Source organism: Emys orbicularis, chromosome 9 (genome assembly GCF_028017835.1).
Source record: "Emys orbicularis isolate rEmyOrb1 chromosome 9, rEmyOrb1.hap1, whole genome shotgun sequence".
Classification (NCBI taxonomy): domain Eukaryota; kingdom Metazoa; phylum Chordata; order Testudines; family Emydidae; genus Emys; species Emys orbicularis.
In genome coordinates, this window is record NC_088691.1 from 55,828,414 (window position 1) to 55,855,168 (window position 26,755).

The 26,755-nt window shown below is 44.7% G+C and overlaps 1 protein-coding gene across 1 annotated transcript in view; it reads left to right on the forward strand.

The window, feature by feature from the left end:
* Positions 1-5,639: 5,639 nt before the first annotated feature.
* Positions 5,640-26,755, forward strand: part of C9H3orf70 (chromosome 9 C3orf70 homolog) — a 33,963-nt gene continuing 12,847 nt past the window's right edge. Inside the window, exon 1 of the mRNA XM_065411102.1 lies at positions 5,640-5,814. Within this exon, the coding sequence (XP_065267174.1) occupies positions 5,640-5,814 (175 nt within the window). The remainder of the gene's footprint in view (positions 5,815-26,755) is intronic.

Below are 26,755 nucleotides of genomic sequence, written 5' to 3' on the forward strand. Positions count from 1 at the left end.
TGCTGCAGCCGTTTAAACAGAGTAGTGTTCCTGAAGACGCGAGCGTCATGAACCCTTCCCGGCCAGCCCACGTTGATGTTGGTGAAACGTCCCCTGTGATCCACCAGTGCTTGCAGCACCATTGAAAAGTAACCCTTGCGGTTTATGTACTGGGTACCCTGGTGCTCCGGTGCATGATAGGGATATGGGTTCCATCTATCACCCCACCACAGTTAGGGAATCCCATTGCAGCAAAGCCATCCACTATGACCTGCACATTTCCCAGAGTCACTACCTTTCGTAGCAGCAGCTCAATGATTGCTTTGGCTACTTGCATGACAGCAGCCCCCACAGTAGATTTGCCCACTCCAAATTGATTCCCGACTGACCGGTAGCTGTCTGGCGTTGTAAGCTTCCACAGGGCTATCGCCACTCGCTTCTCAACTGTGAGGGCTGCTCTCATCCTGGTATTCTGGCGCTTCATGGCAGGGGAAAGCAAGTCACAAAGTTCTATGAAAGTGCCCTTACGCATGCGAAAGTTTCGCAGCCACTGGGAATCGTCCCACACCTGCAACACTATGCGGTCCCACCAGTCTGTGCTTGTTTCCCGGGCCCAGAATCGGCATTCCACGGATAGAACCTGCCCCATCAACAACATGATCTCCAAAGCGTCGGGACCCATGTCCATGTCCTCATCACTCTCGTCGCCGTGCTGCCGTCGCCGCCTCCTCCTTGCCTCGTTTTTCTGGTCCTGGTTCAGCATAAACTGCACAATAATGCGCGAGGTGTTTACAATGTTCATAACTGCTGTCTTGAGCTGAGCGGGCTCCATGCTTGCCGTGGTATGGCGTCTGCTATGTTCACCCAGGAAAAAAGGCGCGAAACGGTTGTCTGCCGTTGCTTTCATGGAGGGAGGGGTGAGGCTGTACCCAGAACCACCTGCGACAATGTTTTTTGCCCCATCCGGCACTGGGATCTCAACCCAGAATTCCAATGGGCGGGGGAGACTGCGGGAACTATGGGATAGCTATGGGATAACTACCCACAGTGCAACGCTCCGGAAATCGACGCTAGCCTCGGAACATGGACACACCCCGCCAAATTAATGTGCTTAGTGTGGCCGCATACATTCAACTTTATACAATCTGTTTCCAAAATTCGAATTCTGTAAATTCGGATTAATCCCGTAGTGTAGACATACCCTAAGAAAATACACAGACTGTGGCACTGATTTCTCCTCTAACGGCAAGCCAACTTGCAGCCTGCCACCGCTCAGCAGAGGAGCCTTAAAAAAAATTTTACTTGCAAATTCGGCAAATTTAATAGGGAAACCAGTTCAACACATGAATATGGAACCAGACAATGCCATTTTTACAGTCACTTTTCAAGGTAGAAGCAAACTTTAACTTCACCTTAAAGAAAATTTGTGGTTGGAATATTAAGAACTTTCAGGTCATTAATGAACAAGCAAATATTCTGTACACAAATTCCTTTGCAAAATTAATACAAGCAATACTCTGAGGAAGTAATATTTTAACTTGTTTCAACAGTCTATGGATATAGCACATGAAAAATACATATGAAAAAATAGCCTTTCTGCATAAAACAGACAGTTAAACAAGAAATCATAAAAATTTGCAGTTAATACAATTCTGTCCCTTATTTTTCTGAGCAACTGCTTGCAAGACACTACAGTAATATCACTGTTTCGAGGTGTCTCTCCAAAGGGAAAAAATCATGCTAAATAAATAAAACTGTACATGGGTATTGGCAGAAATATTAAATATATATCCTAGAGAGAGAGAAAAATACAAAATTTATATAATATTTAGATTGATACAGATATACTGGTAAATAACAAAAAGGACAGGGAAGTCTTACAAAGCGATCTGGATTGCTTGGTAACCTGGGCCCATTCAAACAAAATGCATGTTAATTGCCCAATACAGAGTTATACGCGTAGGAACAAGGAATTCTGGCCATGACTACAGAATGGGGGACTGCACCCTGGAAAGCAGAGACTTCTAAAAGGATCTAGGGGTCACAGTGATCAAACAATTTGAGTTTCTGGTGCCATGCTGTGACAAAAAGTGCTAATGCAGTCCATGGATGTAGAAATAGAAGAGTAGGGAGGTGATTTTACCTCTGTGTACGGCATTGGTGAGACTGATATGGGAACACTGCATCCAGTTCTGGGGTCCATATTTTAAAAAATATGTTGAAAAATTGAAGAGGGTACAGGAAAGAGCCACAAAACCGTGCAATTTCCAGACCTTAACATGTTTGCATTTCTTCTAAGTGTAACCATAATTCTATGTTTCCTGGGTTTATAATGCTTCATTTTTAGATAACTACTGTATCCCAGTAACATTTTTGCCCTTAAGTTACTGATATGTATTCTCACCTTAAGATAGAGTTAAAATAGTTTTTGTCTGGATATTTAATAATCAACTGAATATTTGCTGGGGACAATTTGAACAATCTATAAACTCAAATATATTAGTGAAAGCTATTCATCAAATGATTTTGAACATCTAATAAAAATTATGTTTGCAGACAATTCATTAACAGAATAAAAGGCTAAATTGACCAAATAAACTGTTTGATCAGCTCTATCAATAGTCCATTTTACTGGAGCAGTCCTCAGACCCAGGATTCTGACTAACAACTCAAAAATATGCTGATGACTTGATTATACTCTTGCCAATGCAACACTGTCTATAAAGGAGTTTATTCCCACCAGAAGCACATTGCAAGACATAGGCTCTAGAGGTCACCCTACAAAAGAATGAAATCATAATTAGAAAAACAAAACAAGAAAACCCCAGGCCAAATTAAAATGTTATTTTGGAAGCAGAGATGCCGAATACACGCTGAAGTGTTACATACCTAGCCCTGATAATAAATATCACAAAGAATTTCAAGCTAGCTATGAAAACATTAGAAGAGGAAAGGCAAGAAGGTCTTAAACTATTTGAAAATAAAATCTGGATAAATGAAATCCAATTACTCTACTATAAAATTATTCACTAGTCTAATTCTGCCACTCAGGTGCAAAGTCTGGGGCCAAATCTTAACAGCTAATTGTGCTTATCAGAAGAAAACGGCAATGGAGACCCTAACTCTACCATTCTGCAAACAAATGTGTTTATAAACCAGAACTCACCCAGCAATGGCTGTTAAGAACAGAACTAGGACAATTCCACTTCCTAATTAACACCACCACATATTCAGTTTCCAGTACCATATGAACTAAAGCAGAATATACTCTTTCCATAATACATCTACACTGCAATATATACCCTCAGCTGGACCATGCCAGCTGACCCGGGCTCATGGGGCTTGGGCTAAGGCAGGGGTTCTCAACCTTTTTCTTGCTGAGCCTCCCCCCCCCCCCCCAGCATGCTATAAAAACGCCAGGGCCTGGCGGGAGAGAGGGAAGCGCAGGGCTCTGGGCCGGGGGGGACCCTTGGGCATAGGCATAGATTTACTTCTATTTTCGGGGGGGGGCAAGGGCTGGTGGGGCTCAAGCCAGCTCTGCATAGCAGGGTCCTGGAAGGGAGCACCACCTCCATCCCCTGACTCACTCAGGAGGCCACTCAGCCTGTCTGGGCTGTGGGGGGATGCAACCAAAAAATATAACTCAAAGTGGGGACTCAGTTCAAAAAGTTTGAAAACCGCTCAGGGTGCAGGGAGGGGGTAGCTAGGGCTTGTGTGTGGACAGGGGGTGGAGGCAGGGGGTAGCTAGGGGCTGTGTACGGGCAGGGGGGGCTCCCAGCTTCAGCAGGAGGGAACACTGGGGTTCCCAGCTTCAGCCCCCTGCTGCCCCTGCCTTGAGGGGAGGGGGAGAGGTTTGCCGGCTGCAGCCCTGCGCCACTCCCAGCTTGGGGGGTCCCGCCAGCTTCAGCCCCGCGCTGCTCCCGACTGGGGGGCGGGGCGCAGGCTTGGGCTGGGGCTTGGGGCACCAGGTTTCAGCCGTGAGGCTCTGCGGCCCTCCTGAAAGGGCTCATGGGCCCTCAGGGGGCTGCGGACCCCCAGTTGAGAACTGCTGGGCTAAGGGACTGTTTAATTGCAGTGTAGATCTTTGGTCTCGGGCTGGAGCCCGAGCTCTGGGACAGTGGGGGGTGGGAGAAGGAAGGTCCCCATGAGCCAGACTCAGCTGACATGGGTCATCTGTGGGTTTTTAATAAATAAAGTGCTTCACAACTAGAAATGACAACTAAGGGAAGACATGCTGCTTCTACATCACACCCAGGCATCATCAGTAGGGAAACAAGCTCACTCCAAACTGAATACTGAAAACATCAGACAAAACCCAAAACCTCTATACAAATCATGGAAGGGGAGAACAGATGAGAAACAGGACAGACTTTTAATAGATCCCTACATACAACTCTCAAGCAACTCACTGCAGTGAGATCAGGAAAACAAGGTGGACTGTTCCCAAATACAGAATCAGTGACCACAAACTGGGAACAACAAAGCACAATGCAAACCTAAAGAGGAATGACTGTGCAACCGCCATGAGAGAAGAAACTGAAATGGAAAGACATTTTCTACTCCAATGTCCATAATATGAAGTAATATACCAATGATATTTTCTCGAGTTACCAGAAATAAATACATAAAAATAATAAATAACACTTGGCACTGAAGTGAATGAAAAAAAGCTCTCATACTAGAGGAAAATAAGATGAGAGGAGAAATAGTGTCATATAATTTGCCATCAAATTAGACATATTAATGGCAAATGGCTACAAGGGAATAAAACCCCAAAGATTGCTGTGATGATCTACCCTGGGAAGATGTTGAATTACCTCTGCCAGAGACCTCAGTTGCCTGGGTTTTTCTACACGTTGCCAGCACTGCTATGTCTTGTCATCCCAGCAGATCATTCTGATTATGAATTTGCTGAAGGAGGAAAGGGGGCTGCTAGGGAGCAGAAGGAGCAGTGTCTCTGCAGTGGGGAGGTGCACAGAGATGTGTGTGTGTGTGGGGGGGGATGCTTTTCAGCTGTACAAGGAGGAGTGGGGGGCAGGGGGTGCGTGTAGACAGGGATAGGCCACTCAGCAGCAGGTTACATAGCAAACCGCCCCTGACTCAGCAATGGAGCTCCTTGTCAGACGGACAAAGGGATGCGGATTATCCCAGCCTCGCACAAGGCACATCCTGGCCGCCCGGCTCTCAGTTTAACACACATTAGTGACTTGATAGGGTGTGGGGGGCAGTGGCTCTCTCCCAGCTGTGTATATGGGAGGCAGAGTCTGCCCAGCTGTGTGTGTGGGGGGACAGCAGGGATGCTGGGCGCGGGGGAGTCAGAGGCTGGGCAAGCTGTGGGGGAACTGCCGTGTTGGGGGGCAGGGTTGCTTTGGCGGGGGATCAGAGGCTGCTCAGCCGTGACCGGGGTCGGGGGGCGCTGGAGCCCCTGGATAGGGCCGCGGTCCCGCCGCCTACGGCCCCTAGGCGGGCTCCGGAGCGCCGCAGCCCCGCCCCGTACTGGCCGGCCGGGGGAGGCGCCTGCTGGCCGGGCCCCCGCGCGGCGGGGCGGGCGCTGGGCGGAGCCGGGCGGGCTGGCCGGGCCCTGCCCGCGGCGCTCGCTGCCCTGTGGCGCGGGGGACGCTCCCCGCTGGCGGCTCGGCTTAGCCCGGCTCGGCGGCGCCATGAGCGGGGCGGTGGCCGGGAAGAGCGAGAAGCGGGACGAGGCTCAGGCGTTGGCCCGCAACTGCGCGGGGAGACCCGACTTCCAGCCCTGCGCCGGGCGCTCGCTCTGCGCCACCCACAGCCACGGCCGCTGCTTCCGCCTGCACTGGTGCTGCCACCTGGGCTGGTGCCACTGTGAGTGCGGGCGGCCGGGGTCGGAGCTGGGGTGGGGGGCAGCTGGCCGGCGCGGGTCGGGGTCGGAGCTGGGGGGGCGCGGGGTCGGAGCTGGGACGAAGGACTAAGGCCGCGCCCCCCTGCTTGAAGCAGTTACTGTCAGATGCAGGGTTTACAGTTTGGTTCAATGGCTCTCAGCATCCCTTGCTGTACAAATTGTTCCAGCGCCATTGGCGGGGGTGGGAGCGTGGCTGGCGTGGGGCTGGTGAGGGGGTTGGGATGGAGGGGGCTGTCACGGGGGTCTCTCACGGGGTGGTGGTGGGCAGGAAGGGGGCTGTCACGGGGGGGTTGGTTAGGGAGGGGGCTGTCACGGGGGTCTGTCACGGGGGGGGTTGCCAGAGAGGGGGCTGTCACGGGGGGGGGTTGGCTATGGAGGAAGCCAGAGTGGTGCTGGCTTGGGGGAAGGGGGTTGTCTGGGTTGGAGCAGGGCTGTCATGAGAAGGTTGGCCAGGGAGGGGGCCATGGCTAGAGCGGGGGTGGCATGGGGCAGGGCAGATGGTTGACTGGGGAAGGGGGCTGGGACTGGAGTAGGGCAGGGGTGGGGTTGGGCTGGGCTCAGAGTGGGGCCCGGGTGGGGTTTGGCTGGGGGAGGGATCAGGGCTGGTGCAGGGTGGGAGTTGGTCAGTGCAGGGTCAGAGAAGGGCACAGGGTGGGGCACTGCGCTTGGGCTGGGGACACATTCAGTGGCCTTGACCCTGGTGCTGATCCAGGCAGGGGAGGTTGTGGAGGTAGGTATTGGCTGTGCCCCACTCCAGGATGGGCTTTGTGCCCTTCCCTGGTCTGGCTGAGCCCGCTCGGACCTGGTGGTGGCCATGAGTGAAAAGGCGGTTGCTGGTCTGTGGTCCTTGTCCTCTCCTCACCATGGCGCTGTGCGAGTGATGGCACAGGGTGGTGCCTGTGTGTTCCGGACAAGGACTTTGGCCCAGACCCTGAAGACCCTGATAAGAGAATCGAGCCTAGATTTTAAAACTGAGCCTGGTGCAGACTGGGACTGAGCTGTGCGAGTTAGTCAGTGTTGTGTGTGCAGAGTGGGGAAATCTGGGTAGCCACCCCTCTGCTGAAAGCTTGGGGAGCAAGCAGCATACCCCTACAGCTGTCCCTCTTCTTTGTATCATGCGCTCCGCCTGCTTCAATCTGCTTCAACAACTGCCTTTGTCAATTCACTGTTTGAATTCAGCAGTTGAAACTGGAAATAAGATTTTTTAAGGGTGAGTGTAATTAACCAGTAGAACAGATTTCTTAGAGGCGTGTAAATTCTCCATCATTTTGAGTCCTTAGACACCCAGCCTTGATTTTTCTAAAAGACATGCTGTAGTTCAAAAGTGGGTTGTTGGTCTAGATGCAGGAATTCTGGGGTAAAATTCTATGGCTAGTGAGGGTTGGACTTCTGGTCTTAAAATTCATTAAATGTACAAATACTTATACAGTGCAAGAATCGATCAGTGAGGCTTAGAGTTTATGTACATCACTATTGAGTCTTTGTGATATTTAAGGATCTCCACCTTAACTTGATGTAAAATGGGAATTAAGACCAAATAAATTATTTCCATAGTTAGGTGTCCAAAAAATGAACACCTTGGTTTGAACTTATTCATGCATTCTTTAATTGTAAAGTATTCATAATTTTATTTTATAAATGTAAAGTTTTTGGTATTCCAAGGATAAATTTTGGGGGAATTGCATTTTGAGGTATGGTAATAGGTAGACATTCTGTCAGTAACACCAACTATATAGAAGAAAGTGGATAACATTTGTGTCATATTACTTTTTTGCACTTTCCCTCACATTTTGACTGGTATAGTTAGTGAGTTTTTCAGTATAATTTGTATCTATCTGAGGCTGGTCAAAAAGTAAATTTAATCAGTAGGCTATGACCATTTGTTTATTTTTTTTTAACTTAAGGCAAAGTTACAACAAAAAGTTAACATTACTTATGAAGGCTCAGGTTAATGTTCCAAGAACCTGGCTAAAGATTTTGGCTTGCTGACTGGGGAGCCCTCCTCCTCTGAGTACGATAGAAAGGGAGACCAAATTTGTCAAAACCTATACTCTCCTTGGTGCATCTCTTGTGTACGTAAGTGGTGTGAAAACTTTTCTATTACAAGGACAGTCCATATTTTATTGTACCACAGTACGTTAGGAAGAGGGGGTGGGTCACACATGTCCAATAATGTGCAATAGAGTTTAGCAGCTGCTAATAATAATAATAATTAATAAAATGTTCTCTTTAAAATGCAGATTTTTTTTATTGGTGCATTAAGCAAGCAGGTCAGGGGATCTCTAGCATAGGTGCCAACTTTTCCCAGTGCCGGTGGGTGCTCAACCCCCAGCCCCGACTCCACCTCTGCCCTGCCCCCTCCCGCCCCTGCCCCGGCCCCATTCCAACCCTTTCCCCAAAGTCCCCACCCCAGCTCTGCCCCCTCCATGCCCCTATTGGACTTCTTCCCCAAATCCCCACCCTGGCCCTGCCTCTTCCCCGAGAGCGCCGCGTTCCCTCTCCTCCCCCCTCCCTCCCAGTGCTTGCTGCTGCGAAACAGCTGTTTCGCGGGGGCAAGTGCTGGGAGCTAGGGGGAGAAGCAGAGCTGTGGGGTGCTCAGGGGAGGAGGCGGAGTGGAGGTGGAGGTGAGCTGGGGCGGGTGGGGAGCTGCCGGTGGGCGCAGAGCACCCACCAATTTTTCCCTGTGGGTGCTCCAGCGCCTATGATCTCTAGGAAATTGGCATTTTGTCATAAGGTGAATCTCACTAATAACTTCCTCCCCAAAGCATTTAATTCCTGGAAATAACCATCACATATGCAAGCACATTTCCCCACAACCCCTCCAGTCAAGCACGTCTCTAGTAGCAAAAATATGATGGATCTTAACTGGAGTCATCATCAGAGCCACACAAAGGTTTTGGGAACCTGGGACAAAATGTGAAACTGAGGGCCCCTCACCCTTCCAAAAAAAAAAAAAAAATTATCATGGAAATGAAAGAGTTTAAGAAGAGGGGAAGAGAATGAGGGGCACAGAGTGGGCCCAGGCCTGTGGGGTCGCTTCCCTCCGTGCTGGGATGGGGGGCCAAGGAGGGTGAGGAGGGTCAGAGAGGACCCAGGCCTGTGGGGATGCTGCCCACCCTGCTGGGATGGTGGGTCTCTGACTTGTGTGTCGCCAGGGGCTGCTCTTGGTCCTGTCTCTCCTTGAGCTCCAGCCCCACTGCTGGTGGGAGCGGTATCCCTGACTCTACTTCTACATCCAGGCTCTTGGCCTGGCAGATTGCCTCAGGATCTGGTGCGATGAAGCCAGTGGTTGCAATGGTGGGCCAAACGTGAGTGGCGCTGCAATCTGTGACCCTGTGCGCCAGGTCGCAATGCCTCTGGCTCAAATTTAGCCTACTGATCCCTTTGTCATTTTGGGGGGCAGGAGAAAACTGCCTCTTTTGCCCCACTCCAGGTGGTCCTGGTTACCATTTGTTTATCTTGAGCCAGAAAAGTTGCTTTCCCAGTTCTGTTTTTTGATACTCTCAACCAGCCTTGCAAATAGATTGTTTTCCATCTACAGAAAATACAATATGTTCATGTCCCAACTTATGCTATTAAAGGAAGCTTTTGTGCTTTACAGGAAGATTCACTGTAATTGTTTTCCTTTATCTTACAACTTCTTTATTTTTTTTCTTTGTATTTTTGTGCAAATGCATTTTTAAAGATCCTCCTTCCTCCTAAAATACTAATGGGATCAGTCTATTGATCATAGTAAAACTGTTTCTCTTTTTGAGACTCTGTCCTATCAGAAAAGCATTGCTGGGTTTCAGGCTGTCAGCCTGAAAAATTGTTTTTTCTTACAGTGGTTGTGCCCATGAGGGTTGATAAATTGCAGCACAAAACACTTAGCATTTTATCTCTAGCACTGTTCAAGCTGCAGGTTTTGTGTAAAGGGAGGAGCAAAAAGTGACAATCCTGAAAAGTATATGTGGTGGCTCAAGAAAGTGGAAGTCTTTCTATAAACAAAATTTAAATTTAAAACTTGGTTTTGGAAATCCAGATGTATCACTTTTGACAAACAATACTTTTTTTTTCCTGACTGTATAGTTGTTACACATGTTCAATCATTATTATACAGTTCCTCTCTCTTGGTGTTTTCCATTTCTTTCTTCTGGTCTCAAGTGGGCCTATTCCATTTTATATTGTATCAATGGTATTGACATTGGGTGGGGGAGTGAGCCAAGGTTTTGAGTTTTTTCAATCTCCCTTCTGACCTGCTCTTGATTTTGGAAACAGTATCATCCTTCATATTAAGTATAACCAAACATGGTTCTGGAAGGAGTCTCTGTATAGGTTCCCTTGACTATAGCCCCAAGGAATTATTTTTTGACTAATTTGTGCAGGTTTGTTTGCAGTCACAATATTCCTATTACAGATCTTGGCTAGTGGAATTGACCTTTTGCTAAATGTGACAAGTGTTCTTCAGTAGAGGTGGCTGAATTTTTTTTGGTGAATAGTAAATTTGCTGAAAAATGCAGTTTCAGGGTGACCAAAGCTTATTTGCAGATTTGGCGGAGTTTCAACCAAAGAAAAAATGAGGATTCTTTTTTTTCAAAAACGTCAAAAGAAGATTGTACATCTTCAAAACAAACCATTTCAACATTTTGTTTTGAAAACATTGATTCAAATCAACCTGAAGAAATTTTTTTTGGTTTTCATTTTGGCAAGAAAAACAGAAGAAAATGAGTTTGGGTTCCAAACAAACCAAGTCTTGGTTTTTTTGCGGGGGATGTGGGGTGGTTGGCCATCAAACCAAAACATTAATTATTTGTGCAGCTGTGTATATCATCCTCTTCTAGCCTACCTTCCCCTTCATGATTTTTTTGTCTTTTCCAATCTAGTTCATATTTTCACTTGCTTTGAATGAATGCTTCACCTTTTCCTGTCTATAATTCTACTTATTAGCTTTCTTTTTTTCCTCTGGAGTAGGAATACTTTTTATATTTAGTGGCATTTTAACACTGCTATGTGAAAATAGAGTTTTGAGCACTTTTGGGTTGGGAATATAAGAACAGCCATATTGGGTCAGACCAATGGTCCTTCTAGCCCAGTATCCTGTCTTCTGACAGTGGCCAATGCCAGGTGCCCCAGAGGGAATGAACAGAAGAGGTAATCATCAAGTGATCCATTCCCTGTTGTTGTGAAGGGACTTAGGTATAGCCAGTCATGTCACAGCTTGGCAATAACATGGTTCTTTCTTTACAAAGTGTTATTGCCTGGCTTTGCTCTGCAGGAGTGAATCCCATTTTAAACTCTCTCTGATCCAGCGCCTGTTTTGGAGGCGAGGGAGGCCAAACTCTCCCACTACCTAAGAAGTTTTTGTTTATTTCAGGATGTCTTATTTCAGTTGGCCAAGCTATTGGCTGAAGCATAGTAGTATGTAATCATCCAATTACAGAGTGTATCACAATGTGTACGCACATGGGGGGCAAATTGAAGTTGCACAGGCAACCTTAATTCTGGTATTTCCTCACTTTGAGTGCTTGACTTTGCAACCTTAACATAGTAATTTTTGTCTGTAAGTTCCTAACTTTTTACAAATGCAAACTGAAAAGACAAATTCCGTCATGTGGAACCATATTGGTTCCTATATGGGTCATCGGCAGGGTTGCGACCTTTAGAGGTATAGCACAGATCTCTACCACTTTAATTAATGGGTTAACTAATATCAGTAGTAAGCTGTTATCCTCTAGGTGGCCCACCCACTAGAGGATGAAGGCACATTTTTGCCACAGGGTTACACAGCTGTATGCTGACAGCAGAGAAATAGTGAGACTTGGGGATAGTGGGTTAAATTCTAGATTCTGGAAGAAAGTGTGCTCTAGTGGTTGTAGCCTTTTTGCCTCTGCCCCGCTCTCCTGCAACACTGCCCCTCCCCCCTGGGTCCTGATCCTGCCCTGTCTTCCTTGCTCCTATCCACACCTTCCCCCAAACCCATCTCCATCCCTTAGCGTGCCTGGGTACCAGCAGAGTGGGCACTGAAAGAGAGATGTTCTCCCTGCTCTGTTTCTGTCTGGTGCCACAGTGGTCCCTGGCAGCCAGGAGGAGCAGTTGCAGGAAATGTCCTTCTCAGCCCTTGCAGCTCTGGAATGGTGCATGCACCATCACTCTGTGGAGATCATATGTGTTCAGTCCAATCAGCACACAGGAGCTATGTGGGAATGGAACATGCTCAGTGCAGATGGAATCTTCTGAGAATTTAGCTGTCAGCCTTTAACAAACCTCTACTGAGCGTGTGCAAACTGTTTTTGGTTGTGGTTTTTTTGAGAGGTTTATAATTGGCAAAATTCAGATGGATTTTCACACGGATGGCAAAAGGCACAGCTTCAAAGCATGGAAGTGCTAGAATTTCTCCATGAAACAGTTGTAAGAGTTCTTTAATATGGGGAAAACATTGCCCTCTTACATTGTTCTCAGAAACAGATGAACCATTTTTGCTGAAATGTTAAATAAATAAACCGGAGGCAACCTGGTATGGTAAAGTTTGGCAAAGTTATAAACAACTGAAAGCAGGGATATATAATGGCAAGTGTTAGATAACTGTAACTTGAGTTGCCTGTGAGAAAGACTTCTTCAAGAACTCATTGCCAAAGGTGTTTCAGCTGCAAGGGAGAGATTTCCCACTGTTCCCCCTTTAGTTGTGCTGGATAAAGATCTTTAGAGTAATCAAACATTTTTGTACATAATTTGTGTCATAATTTATAATCTCATTTTTTATAGCAATAATCAAACATTTTTGCTGCTCTTCTTTTAAATACTAAGGAGACTTTGAAATTTATTTCCCCCTTTAAGCAATCCCAATTACACACACAGTTTCTGGTGTTTAATTTCTTGAAAACTGGGTCCAATTTGACTTTTCCTCTCATCTTTCTCATCCCATTTTCAGTGCTAAGAATTTGTCTTTGTATACTGCTTTAGCAGCACAAAGGGACTTGAGCTATAAAAAGAGTGAGGGGGGACACAAAAATAAGGCTTATAATGGAAAGCTGCCTAAGTCTTTAAATATAGGGCTCACTTCTGTGACAAGATACAGTTGGTAATAATACTTCATTAGCAAGCTACACATTATGACTTAAAAGATCCCTTCCATATCTGATTTCTGTGACTGTTAAACTTGCCAGGTGAGCAGAAGTTGTTCCTGCATAGTGAATATATGTAGGAAATATAGATTTCCCTAAAATTGAGTATCTTTTCCCTGTCTATATGTTTAAAGACTGATTGTCACCTCTTCTCGTCTGATAAACTAAGTAGACTCATAGGTTTAAGGCTAGACAAGGCCAATATGATCATGTAGTCTGACCACCTGCATAACGTGGACTGTAGAATTTCACCCAGTGAATTCTTGCATCAAGCTAATAATGTGTAGTTGAACTAGAGCATCTCTTTTAGACCCCAAAAGATGGGCGAATCCACCACATCCCTAGATGAATTGTTTCAATAGCTAATTACCCTCCCTGTTAAAATTGTACATTTTATTTCTGACATGCACAGGGTGGGTGAGATAATATCTTTTATGGGACCAACTTCTGTTGGTGAAAGAGAGACACTTAGGGTACATCTTCACTACCCGCCATTTCAGCGGGTAGCAATTGATTTATCCGGGATCGATATATCGCGTCTTAACGAGACGCGATATATCGATCCCCGAACGTGCTCACCGTCGACTCCGGAACTCCACCAGAGCGAGCGGCGGTAGCGCAGTCGACGGGGGAGCCGCGGCCGTCGATCCCGCGCCGTGTGGACCCCAGGTAATTCGATCAAAGATACTTCGACTTCAGCTACGCTATTCGCGTAGCTGAAGATGCATATCTTGGATCGATTTCTCCCCCCCTCCCCCCCCAGTGTAGACCAGCCCTTACACAGAGCTCTTCTGGACATTTTATTTTATTTCTAGTCTGAATTTGTCTAGACTCAGTTTAAAGCCATTGAATTTGTTTGGGTCTTTGTCTGCCAGAGTAAAGAGTCCTCTACTATCAGAAATCTTCCTATGTAGATACTTATTCACCATGATCATGTACTTTGTGCAAAGAAGAATTCACATGATAAACTGGATTAATTTTCAAATCCAATTTAAGATGGTGTATCTAGAAGTAATGGTGCAGAAACACTTAGATGCTAGGGTGGTGAATGCTATATAAAGCCTGTAAGAGATAGAAAAGAGGAGTTTTACCAGTTAAGATCATAGAAATGTTCGTAAAGACAACTTGATGCCTAGAGTAGCATAAAGGTTGCTTCTCTCCCCATATTAATGGCCTTTCATCTCATTTTGAATAGTTATAGTATTGTAACTTAATTTTACCAAAGAGAATAAAAATGAAATAGAATGACATCTTATTTCTATTCTCATATACAACTCTAAGGACTACTACTAGATGTCTACTGTTTCTACTGTACTACTTTTGATATTGGTATACCATTTTAGATCTAGAACACATCTGTTAGTTGCTTTGAAAGTTTAGTCTCAAAATATTAAATCTGTATAGCTGCAAGATGACCCAAATATGCAGAATTTATCAGACTGCGGAGAAACATTGCTAGGTTTAAAAGAACCTTCTGCATTGAATTTTGATATCTTAACTTTGAATTTGGGTAACCTTTAGAAAATTGTAAATATGTTTACAAAAATTTTAATATTGCTTTGTAGGAATAGGCAAAAAGCAGGCTTTAAATTCAAGTTACCCACTGCAAAGTCAAATGCCTATTGCAGGGTTAATTCTTCTGTCAGCTACAGTATTGAACAGAAATTGTTACTCACTTTTCTCCAAAGTTCCTAAGAAAGGGAGACTTATACACCAAAAAATTTCCCACCAGATGTAAACTATTAGTTACTCTACATGAAGGTGAAACTGCATCACCTGCTCTCTCCTGCCTTTGAGGAGCTCAGGCTCACAGAGAGTGTCCCTTTGCCCTAAAGTCAGTGGCCTAATGGTCTTTAAGAGCCCTAGAAAAATTATTCATCTCATATATAACTGTGATCAAAGGGCTAAGTGACTGTTTTTGTGGGTCCAGATCAAGACTTGCCATAGGTTTCTTGTTGGACAATATATGGAGCTGTGGATATTTCAGGTGGGAATTTGCACTGCCAAAGGAAAAATACAGTAAGATTGTTTCCCCTTAGCGGATGTCAGTTTTCCATATCCTGGAACAAACTTTAATTCTCCAGGGAGTTTTAGGAGTATTAATTGAAGAAGATACTCACTCTTGAGTCCATGCTCCTAATCAGAGCTCAAAGTTCTAATCCTTGATTCCAGCAAGTGACATTGTGCCACCATTCTGGTAGTGGAATGAGTGATAGGTGGCGTTGGGCATTGTTGTACTTGCAGTACAGATGGGGTGCAAGACTCTCCCTTCTGGAACAAACAGATTTGGTACTTTCGAGCTATTCGAGGGTTCCCCCATCAGGCTCACTTGAGGAGTATAAACCCAAGAGTGTGTGATTTCAGTGCAACCTGAACTAAATTCCCTCTAAGCTGCATGGCCGCGCAGCAAGCTATCAAGGGCTGCGCAGATGGGGAGAGGCGCCTCTCCCCCGGCCCCAGCCCCAGAGTTGCTGCGGCCTGGGAGAGGCACCTCTCCCCCGGCCCTGGAGCTGCTGCGGCCTGGGAGAGGCGCCTCTCCCCTAGCCCCGGCCCTGGAGCTGCTGCGGCCCGGGAGAGGCGCCTCTCCTCTGGCCCCGGAGCTGCCTGCACCCCAAACCCCTCATCCCTGGCCCCACCCCAGAGCCCGCACCCCCAGCCAGAGCCCTCACCCCTCTGCACCCCAAACCTCTGCCCCAGCCCTGAGACCCCTCCCACACTCTGAACCCTTCGGCCCCACCACTGCCACACATCACCTCCATATTGGTGCACATAACATTCATTCTGCACATGGATGTAAAAAATTAGAGGGAACATTGATCCTGAAGCATCCTGAGTCTTGTCGGCTCAGCTGGATGTTTTGAGGCTGTTAAACTGCACCTCTAGGATGTATCATAATGGCAGGCCTGTGCCAGAGTGGTCTGCACTGACAGGCTCACATGGGAGTTTTGAGGCTAGCACTCTGAAGGCTTTTGCCCTCAAGGCTTTCAAAGCTGGCACTGTGTTAGACTTACTGGACGCACTGTGGACAGCTTTCAGGAGCTCCCCACAGAACCTGAACACCAATGGCAGTAGCTGATCCCAGAACTCATTGTTCGTCCCAAGCCACCACCAAACAGAGTTGGGTTTGTCCATGAGGGATTATTTCTTAAAACATTTATATTTCATTTCCTGCTAATTTACATATGCTGACTTGCAGGCCTTTGTATCAGTACAATCTTATGATTTAGCAGAAGTATACAAATGACTTGGTAAGACGCACCAGCATTTTGTTTTTTCTTGGAGATAAAAATAAAACAAACTTCAACTGTGTAATTCTGAAGGTGTGGATTTCAGGCTCCATTGTTGTTTCTACTACATATTGTGAGTTTATATAAATTAATCTAGAAAATTGCTGCTAATGTATCTGTTTTCAGGTAGTCTAGAAAATATGTCCCCCCTCCCCATGTTGTAGTATTTATGCATTTTAAATCTTTTTTTTATGTTTTTTACTGATACTTACTGATAACTAAGTAAATTTGGAATACATACCAGATGTCCCTTCATGAAGTTTTGCCAATATTCCAGTATGTTAGTGTACTCACATATTAAGTACATACCCTTTCTCTCTCTTCCCCCCCCCCCCCCAAGCCTGTCTGAGTGTGGCAGCTAGGGGTTGTTTATAGTGTATCTGTTCTTTAGTTTAGGCAATTTAAAAGGTGTTATGTATGCATGATTTATATAAGATTCCAGAATTGTCATCTGTCTGTCACTCTGAAATCTAAAATGTTTCCATCGCTTCACAATGAATCAGACAGCTACAAGCATGGCTAAGAACTCTTTTTGTTCAGCATATTCAGGTTCAATCATCACTGGGATTGGCTGTCTGTTACCATCCTGTTTTTAAGTTCTCAGCCATTCTGACTTTATGAATTATATCTGTGTGGTGTACACTGTACAGCTACAGTATAGCATGTGTTTGTGCCATGTATCTGTGCCAATGCCTTGACCATTGAGATATCAGCGGTAACTCAACCAATCACCACCCTTACTCTACAGTTAATTTGCATGCAACAGTTTCATTCGTTGTATGAGGAAGACTACACGGATGGTGGATTACTTGACCCAACTGCAACAGTTCTTCAAAAACATACATAGCTCCTTACCACAGCACCCCCTGTCATCATCCACACAAATCAACACAAAATCTTCTTCCTAATGTTCTAGCCTCCACAAAGAGGCTGTTGTTTTATCTGATGACTGACTAAACTCCAGTGTAATGTGGAGCAATTAGAGTTCTTGGCGGATTGTTTGGTTAGCTCATCTTTGTTTGAAAAAATAGTTTGAGAATATAGCTCCTTGGTCCCAGGGTATGTATAGTTTTTCATCTGCTATTCCAATACGCAAGGGGTGTTGGATTTCAAAGGACCCACCTCCCATTCAGGCACCAAAATATAAGTAGCCAGATTTTCAAAAGAGCTCTGTATCCACTGTGCTGAGCTCTTCTGAAAATCTGGCCATAAGTGTCAGAATGGGAGGTTTTGGGTGCTGAGCTCTTGAAAATGTGCCCCCCGGTCTAGACTATAGCTGTTCTTGAAGTCTTCGAAGGAATAAAAACCTTGACCTGATACAGTGATAGATATAAAGCAGACCCCCACCCCCACTAGACTAATTTTTCTTCAAGGCTAAAGTGAAGCCATGATAATTTCTAAAGGCTCAGTATTGAAATTCCACTTTATCATCTTGGCAATGTCACTCCCTTGCCTATTACGACCTAACTCTGCCTAAAAGTCCTCAATGGTTCTAAGAGCTTTAGTTCGGCATTTTCTTTAAATGTTTGTACTTTGGCACTGTCCTCCTTTGTGTGTGCTACCACTCTGATTTATTTGTCAGCATGCTTGATCATAGTTGAATTTGCATACACCAGCCACGCACACAGACTCTTGTGTAGGCGTCAGTTCTTGTTCAGCAATACAAACAGGCTCAGGTATATAAGGGAGCCTGCTTGCAGGTGGATGCATGTGCAATCAAAACTTTCTAAGAAGGTAGGATTGCTTCAATAATGCATGCTTCCCCACTGTGATGGAAGTAGCTCTGTAGACAGCTGGAAGTACTCCACAATTACAAGTTGAGTACAATTGTTGGGAAATTGGGTCTCTGAGCTTTTTGTCTCTTATAGGCATTGGAAAAGTCCCTGCTGTTACTAGGAATGAAGTTTTAATCAATCTGTTTCAAACTCTGTAGAGTAAATAGAGGCTCTTGGAACTGAGCAATCCATAAAGAAGTAGGTTGATCGCTGCTTTTTTTAAAAAAAAAACTTGTATAACGAGCTGATGCTGTTTGTAGCCTTTCTTGGCTTTTCTGATACTGGCCGTATAAGAACTCTGATCCTGGCGGTGTTTCTGTGAACCCTTTTCAGATTCACATTTAACAAAGACTTTGAATCTCTGTTGCTCTATGATTTAAAGTTTGAGGCATGGTTTTGTTTTGTTTTCCACTAGTTTTGTATTCGTGCCTAAAAACGATATGCTATTTAAATGGACTTGTGTATGTTATTGATACTGTCCTTTATACTGAGCTTGACTTGCCTCATTGAATTCCATTTCAATTGACACTTTTTATGCTAATAGGGTTAACCTAGACTACTTAATTTGAAGGACATTATGTAAAGTCTCTTACTGGAAAGGGTTTGAGAGGTAAAAACAAATATTAAGAAAGGAAAAGTCTAGAGCCACAGAGTTGTAGTTTTAAAATCTTAACAGAATGGGGCTCCAGGTGCCAGTATATCTTTGCTACATGTATACTTAAAGACCTGACATGGGATAGTATGTGTGGTATAAAGACCAGATAGTCTTTGATAGAGTATTTTTGCTTTTCTCATAAACTTTAAGGTCAGAATGGACCATCATGATCCTCTAGTCCACAGAACCTCACCCATCCATTCCTGTAATAGACTCATAACTTCTGCCTGAGTTGCTGAAGTCCTTAAATCATGATTTAAAGATTTCAAGTTACAGAGAATCTGCCATTTACACCAGTTTAAACCTTCAAGTGACTCATGCCCCCGCTGCAGAGGAAGGTGAAAACCCCACAGGGTCTTTGCCAATCTGACTGGAGGAAAATTCCTTCCTGACCCCAAACATGGCGATCAGTTAGACCCTGAGCATGTGGGCAAGACCCACCAGCCAGACTCCTGGGAAAGAATTCTCTGTAGTAACTCAGAGCCCTCCTCATCTAGAGTCTTATCTCTGGCCGTTAGAGATAGTTGCTGCTAGCAGTCACAGATCAGCTACATGCCATTGTAGGCAGTCTCATCATATCATCCCCTCCATAAACTTATCAAGCTCAGTCTTGAAGCCAGTTAGGTTTTTTGCCCCCACTGCTCCCCTTGGAAAGCTGTTCCAGAACTTCACTCCTCTGATGGTTAGAAACCTTCATCTAATTCCAAGCCTAAACTTGTTGATGGCCAGTTCATATCCATTTGTTCTTGTGTCCACATTGGCACTTAACTTAAATAACTTCTTTTTCTCCCTGGTATTTATCCCTCTGATGGATTTATAGAGAGCAATCATATCTCCCCTCAGCCTTCTTTTGGTTAGGCTAAATGGGCCAAGCTCTTTGAGTCTCACCTCATAAGTTAGGTTTTTCATTCCTCTGATCATCTTAGTAACCCTTCACTGCACCTGTTCCAATTTGAATTCAGCTTTCTTAAACATGGGAGACCAGAATTGAACACAGTATTCCAGATGAGGTCTCACCAGTGCCTCGTATAACGGCAATAACATTTCCCTGTCTCTACTGGAAATATCTCGCCTGATGTATTCTAGGACTGCATTAGTCTTTTTTCACAGCTGTATCACAATGGTAGCTCATAGTCATCCTGTGATCGACTAATACACCGAGGTCTTTCTCCTCCTCTGTTGCTTCCAACTGATACGTCCCCAGTTTATAGCAACAACTCTCGTTGTTAATCCCTGAGTGCATGAACTTGCACTTTGCACTATTAAATTTTATCCCATTTCTATTATTCCAGTTTACAAAGCGATACAGATCTTCTTGTATGATATTCCAGTCCTCCTCCATATTGGCAATACCTCCCAACTTCGTGTCATCTGCAAATTTTATTAGCACACTCCCACTTCTTGTGCCAAAGTCATTAATAAAAATGTTAAATAAGATTGGTCTCAAGACTGATCCCTAAGGAACTCCCCTAGTAACCTCCCTCCAGCCTGACAGGTCACCTTTCAGTATGACCTGCTGTAGTCACCTCTTAAATTAGTTCCTTATCCACCTTTCAATCCTCATTTTAATCCCCATCTTCTCCAGTTTAACTAGTAATTTCCCCTGTTATCTTCTAGCTGCTTATAAATTGGTTGTTAAAGCATTTGTTCTAGTATCTTTCTAGATATCGAAGTTAGGCTGACCGGACTATAATTCCCCAGATCCTCTTTGTTCTCCTTTTTAAAGATAGGTACCATGTTTGCCCTTTTCCAGTCTTCTGGGACCTCTCCCTTCCTCCATGAATCTGAAAGATAATAGCTAATGGTTAAGATTGCTTCAGCTTGTTCCTTAAGTATCCTAGGTTGAATTTCATCAGGCCCTGCCAACTTGAATACATTGGACTTATCTAAATATTCTGTTCTTTCCCTGTTTTGGCTTTCATTCCTTCCACCTTCTTGTTAATATTAATTGTGTTGAGTATCTCATCGCCATTAACCTTTTTAGCAAGGACTGAAGCAAAATGGGCATTAAACACCTCGGCCTTCTTGATGTTATTAGCTCTCCTTCCCCACTAAGTAAAGGACTAACACTTTTCTTTGTCTTTCTCTTACTCCTAAAGCAGGGGTAGTCAATTATTTTTTGTCAAGATCCAAATTTCTTGGTCAAGGTATAGCCAAGGTTCAGACTCCAGAGAAAATAACACAAAAAACCCGATGATGATGATAAGTAAATAAAAATGAGTAGTCAGAATCCAAATGTGTTCAGGAGAACAACCCCACGGAGCACTTTAATAGCAAGAGGCCAACAACAAGTCACAGAGACACTTCTCAAGGAAGCCGCTGATTATCATTTCGCTCACTCATGTCAAGGCTTTTAAGAGCCATAATTTGATCTCTTCCTCTGTCATGTGTCCCACATGGAAACTCAGTTCAGTACTATACGCGTGTAGGCACAACCTCCATTCAGGCCCCAAGGTAAAATTTTTCTTTTCTTTCAAAGGAATAGTTCTAGATGCAATTAATTCAGCTAGCATAGTGTCAGAGCTAGGAATATTGTCAATAGAGCAGGCATACTCTAGATTTCCATTAATCCAAAAAAAGTTGTTGGGAAGTAGTTAAGGTTGCTACAGTCACAATGTAACATTGCAGAAGCAAGGAAATGAAAAGTTAAGCCACGTACAATTGCACATCCTCTATCCCTCCACCCACAAGCTGCCTCTCTGGTTTTAGTTATCCCTGACCCGGTACTTACCATTATGCCTAGCCTGATATCTCATACATGTACTCTTCTGATACCTCCATAATGGATGAACTAACAATCAATGTACACTTTATTTACAAGGGTAAATATAGAGGAAGCATATAAAGGAAGGGGAAGATGGATTTGGAGAGGATACATCAGTAACAGCATATACTCGCAAGAAACAATCACCAGGGTTGATTTTTTTGGATTCACAAATTCAGTTTATTCCATACTAGTGGGTTCTCTAACATGGAGGAACCCACATACCTTGATGAAGCATTCCAGGCCTGAAGCTGCTTGAGTGTGGTGAGGTGATGAGGGTGCTGATTTGCCCAGGGGGCAAACCTCTCTGTGGCAGCAACAGGCATTACTTATGTAGGAAAAGTCCCCACGGTGTAGGGGGCCCCCTCAGTGTTTCCAAGACCAGTTGCTCTCTCCGAGAGTAGTTTGGCAAACCTTTTTCAGGGCAAAATAGGCAACACACCAGGCAGGGGATCACCCATGCTCCCTTCAGATAGAGCAGTCCTCTTCTCATCTTCCCTCCAATTGGCTTAGTCAGCCTTCCATCCCCCAGGGTTCGCCCAATCACAAGGCTCAACACAATTGGTGAGGTGAGCACATGCTGTTTTCGTCATCTCTCATTTATCCACCAACAAGCTTGCTCCCTTCGTCAGACATTTTAACCCAGATTACACACGCATGAGCAAGAAATGTTTCAGTAGGTCACTGACTGCCCAGAGGTCATGCTGTGCTCAGTTCTTGGGGTACCACAGTCCCATGGGAGCCCCCCAGAAAGAGAGAGAGGTTTCAGAGGAAGAGGCTGCCCAACCGCCCTCCACGACCACCCAGGCATCATCTAAACAGCAGTTTTGATGGGTTGGTCAAGGATTCAAATTCTCCCACTCCTCTGATTTTACAGTTGTGTGTCCTTTAGCCCATGTCCTGCCCTTTAGGGACTGACTTGTCCATTTCTATCAGGCTAGGGAGTGGATCACCATGGACCAATGATTCTTGGATGTCATAACATTGTGCTACACCATCCAGTTTTTGGCACTCCCTCTCTTCCGTCCCACTTCCCTGACCCTCTCACAAGCTTCTAATAAGGCAGGATGTGGACTCTCTTCTTCAGCTAGAAGCAATAGAACTGGTCCCTTCCCCTTACAGGGACTGGGGGTTCTACTAAAAATATTTCCTAGTACCAAAGAAGTACGGAGGCTGGAGGCTGATCTTAATTCTAAGACAACTGAACAAGTTTGTGAAGCTTCAAAAGTTCAGGATGTTTACTTTAGCAACTATAAGTCCTTCTCTAGAGGAAGTGGATTCATTTTCATCCCTCTGCCTATGAGATGCCTCCTTCCATATAACTATACACCCATTGCACAGGAAGTACCTACCTTCTCTATAGGCCAAGATCATTTTCAGTACTGAGTGCTTCCCTTCAGCCTATCTCGGCTCCAAGTGTGTTTTCAGATCAGATGCGGCACATGGGGGTGGTCGCACTCAGAGGCTTGCTATGTGAAAGGGTCACCAATACAAAAGTTTGAGGGGAGTCAGTTTGAGAACCCCTGTGACCACCCCCCACATGACCCCCCACACTCTCCCCATCCCATCCCTTCCCACCTTATCTGGGGAGGGCCAGGGGAGGATGTCTCTGACCTGGCTGGAGGTGCTCCGGCGGGCCAGACCGGGCGGCGCAGCCGCAGCATGTTCCAGCGGGCTGGGCCAGGCGGCGTGGCCACAACCTGCTCTGGGGGGCGGGGCCGAGCGGCACGGCTGCAGCCTGTCAGCCCCGGAGCTGCAGCTGCTTTGGAGGCTGGGGGGAGAGCAGCATGGCCAGAAGCGGAGAGACTCTGGCCCCGCCTCTTCCCTTCTGTCTCTGCTGCCTCTCCTTGCTCCCTCTGTTTGGGGGAGGAGCTGTGTCCCACCTCTCCCTCTCCATACCCGTTCATAAGCCGACCCCCGTCTCTGGTGCTTCCCTTTTTTACTAAAAAAATTTGGCTTATGAATGAGTATATATGGTAATTTAGAAGGAATGTGAGGATGTGACTTCCTGTGTCTTGGCTCATGGCTGCTGCTCTTCTAATATGGATGCGGGGGGGGGGGAGGGAAGAGTCTCAGACCTTACAATAATATAACTGCAGGAAAAGGCCTCTGACCTTACAGCACGTGCACATCTGAAGTGAAACATCCATAAGGGGACACATCTAAAAGAAGTACAGTTACTGCATAGGGTGAGTAATGTTTCCTTATGACAAACAATGGCTAAAAATGATCCTAAATCCATATTTTAGAAACATTACCCATTGCACCACATCTGTTCACCATTCGCCTCTCCACTAACTTTTGTGAAGAGATCTGCTGACAAAGGAAAAAGTGTCATGGACAAATATCAGGCAGAGCTCAGTTTCAAACACTTCTTGTTAAACATTTACGAGAGACGCCCAGGATTTTTATCCCATTATAAGCCCTTTTATAAACACAACATGAACTACGTAGCCACTACCAGTCTCTACTATAACAAAGATACAGCAAAACTTAATCTCTTCCTGGACCTTGTATACACTGAACTCTGCTTTTCATTCAATACAGGAACGTATTATTTTCCATCTTTTGGATCAGAAGCCAAGTACCCAAAGGAGAAAAGCACACATCTTAGATGTGTCCCAGGTTTTTCTTAGCAGAGCTACATTTTCCACATAAGCAGAAATGGCAAGTGTTCCAACAAACTATTTCCTGTGCATTTACCTGGTTCAATACCTGCATCTTGACAAAGCATTGTAAGGTACAGCAAGCATTCATCAGTGGAAGTGGTCTTCCGTAGCAGAATCCTTCAGCTCATCATTCAGCTCAGTAATTATGAGTTTAAGATATACATTAAATGGCAGATTAAAACATATATAAATTGTTAAAGATAGGTGGGGGAAAACATCTCACTAAGGGTTTGATCCAACTCGTATTAACGTCAGTGGAAAGATTCTGTCTGTTTCCGTGGGAGTTGGGTTAGGCCCTATATCCTTGGTGTAAGAACTGATGGTCCTGGCCTTTAAGATAGAAAGAGGTAAATTAGGCTTTGGTTGATTTCTTTTCCATAGAAAGGAGATGCCCTCCAATCCAACCATTCCAGCTTTGTGTGGGGTGATATTTTTAATAAGTTGAAGGTTAGTCTCTTTGAAATTCCCATATGTTTTTGTCAGTAGGCATATAGCACTGTTAGTTGGTTACATTTACAGTCATTACGTTAGAATAAGTAGGCTAACATTACTTTGTCACAGCTTTTGTACATGATTCCTTCAGGGAGTATACCTTCTCATCATCTCCATCCTGACTGACCCTTCCAAGCTGCAGAGCTTGGTGGCCATGGCTTTCTCAGAGAGAACTGATCATGTAAAACAAACGTTTTGTTTGTATGTTTAAAAAAAAATCAATTTGGGCTTAAAACTAGCTGTCTTTAAAAAGCACTGAATATATTTTATTTTTAAAAAGATATGCTCCAAGTGACAGTAACAGCAGCAGAAATCAGTTTATGTAGAAGATTTATTTTTCATAACATGCAGAGCTCATCTGGGTGTGTGTTTGTATAAAGGTTTGTAGAGTTTTTTGCCTAAGGTGATTCCAACTCTCCATTATGCTACTCTTCATGGCTTGTCTTGGGATATGTTTGAACATATTTTCAGCTACTACAAGGTCAAACAATTTAGCTGGTAATCCTCTGTTAATAGAATAGCCAGTTTCCCTCTACCCTGAAATTAGTGCCAGCGTGGCAGATTTCAGAGACATATTGTGAATTATGCCATTGCTAGCAGCATGCAGTAACAAAACAGCAAACATCTCAGATAACACCTGATCTGTCCCTCACCCTCATTTTGATTTCTCAGCTTTTCTTTCAGAAGAGTAATTTAGACTGCTGCACCCCCTTCCCCACCTATGGGAAAACAAGGCTGTTGACTCAGATTTTAAGGTCAGATCCTCTAGTCTGACCTGTACATTCCAGGGCACAGAACCTCACTCACCCACTACTGCAATAGACCCACAACCTCTGGCTGAGTTACTGAAGTTGTCAAATCATGATTTAATGACTTCCAAGTTACAGAGAATCCACCATTTACTCTGACAAAGTTATAAACTTTATTACTTTGAACATATAGATGGAAATTCAAGGCTTTTTCTATATATATCTTGTACCATAGAGTGTATTTTATTTTTTATTATATTTGAGTGCAAAGAAAAGACTCCAAATGTAAACACTAACGTGAATTCAGCAGTTTTGATCAGCTGCCCATGTATGCATCAAACTGCTTCAGGTTCACAATGGAAAACACTAATCCGTGGATTTTTACTACTTTGTTAGCAATGGTCAGAGAGAACTCCTGAAGCTGAGGACATTATTTCCCATCTAAAGTGAACTTATTAGTTCAAGTGGCAGTAATTTCCCCAACAAACTAAACATTCCAGCATGCTGTAAGTCTTCTCTTGCTCTCTCCCTTTCCCTGCATTATACATTTCCCTGCATAGACTTATTTTTTGTTGCTTATTCCATCAGTTTCTCCCTCTTTCTCCTGCCCACCCCAACATCCATAGCTAAGGCTTGGAAAATCTAACAAACATCTAATAACCAGAGAATGAAGCCTACTAGCCAAAGTCAGATACAAAAGATGGGGCTGTCCCCTCCGCTGGGAAGAGGCATCAGCCAGCTGTAAAGCTAGCCCCCTGCTCCCTATTCTGGGATTCCTCACACTGTTTTCCTTTGACCCAGCTTGAGAGTTACAGCTTTTTCATTGGCCCCTGGCTTGTTGGTGTCTAAGTATAAATGCCTCCCATGTGCTCTGGCACTAGAAAGGAGAAGGGTCTATCCTTCCGCACCCCAGGTTACCTGGCCAAGGCATTGATCAATATTTCCCCATATTCTCATCCTCCCTAAGCTGGAGGGATACACAAGCTTTATAAAGTCTGTAAACCAAGTCCAATTTCAAGAAAAAGGAAAATTAGAATAACAGAGTTGAAAAATTAGTTTTGGAAACCAAAGTAAGTGAAGGACTGTGACTGAAGAAAGACAGAACCTTCTGCTGAAACATAGAGCAACTTTTATATCAATTGTTGCATAACTTAGGGCATTTTCCAACCTTTTCTGTTCATCTCTTGCCTCCAGATCCCAGCAAAACTCATTTGGCAACAGAAAAGCCCTGTCCAGGAAGAAGTTCTTTCATGTTTGACATAAATCTATCAGAGAGACAAGGTGGGTGAGGTAATATCTTTTATTGGACCAGCTTCTGTTGGTGAGAGAGACGAGCTTTAGAGCTTACACAGAGCTCTTCTTCATGTATGAGATAAGCGCGAAAGCTTGTTTCTCTCACCAACAGAAGCTGGT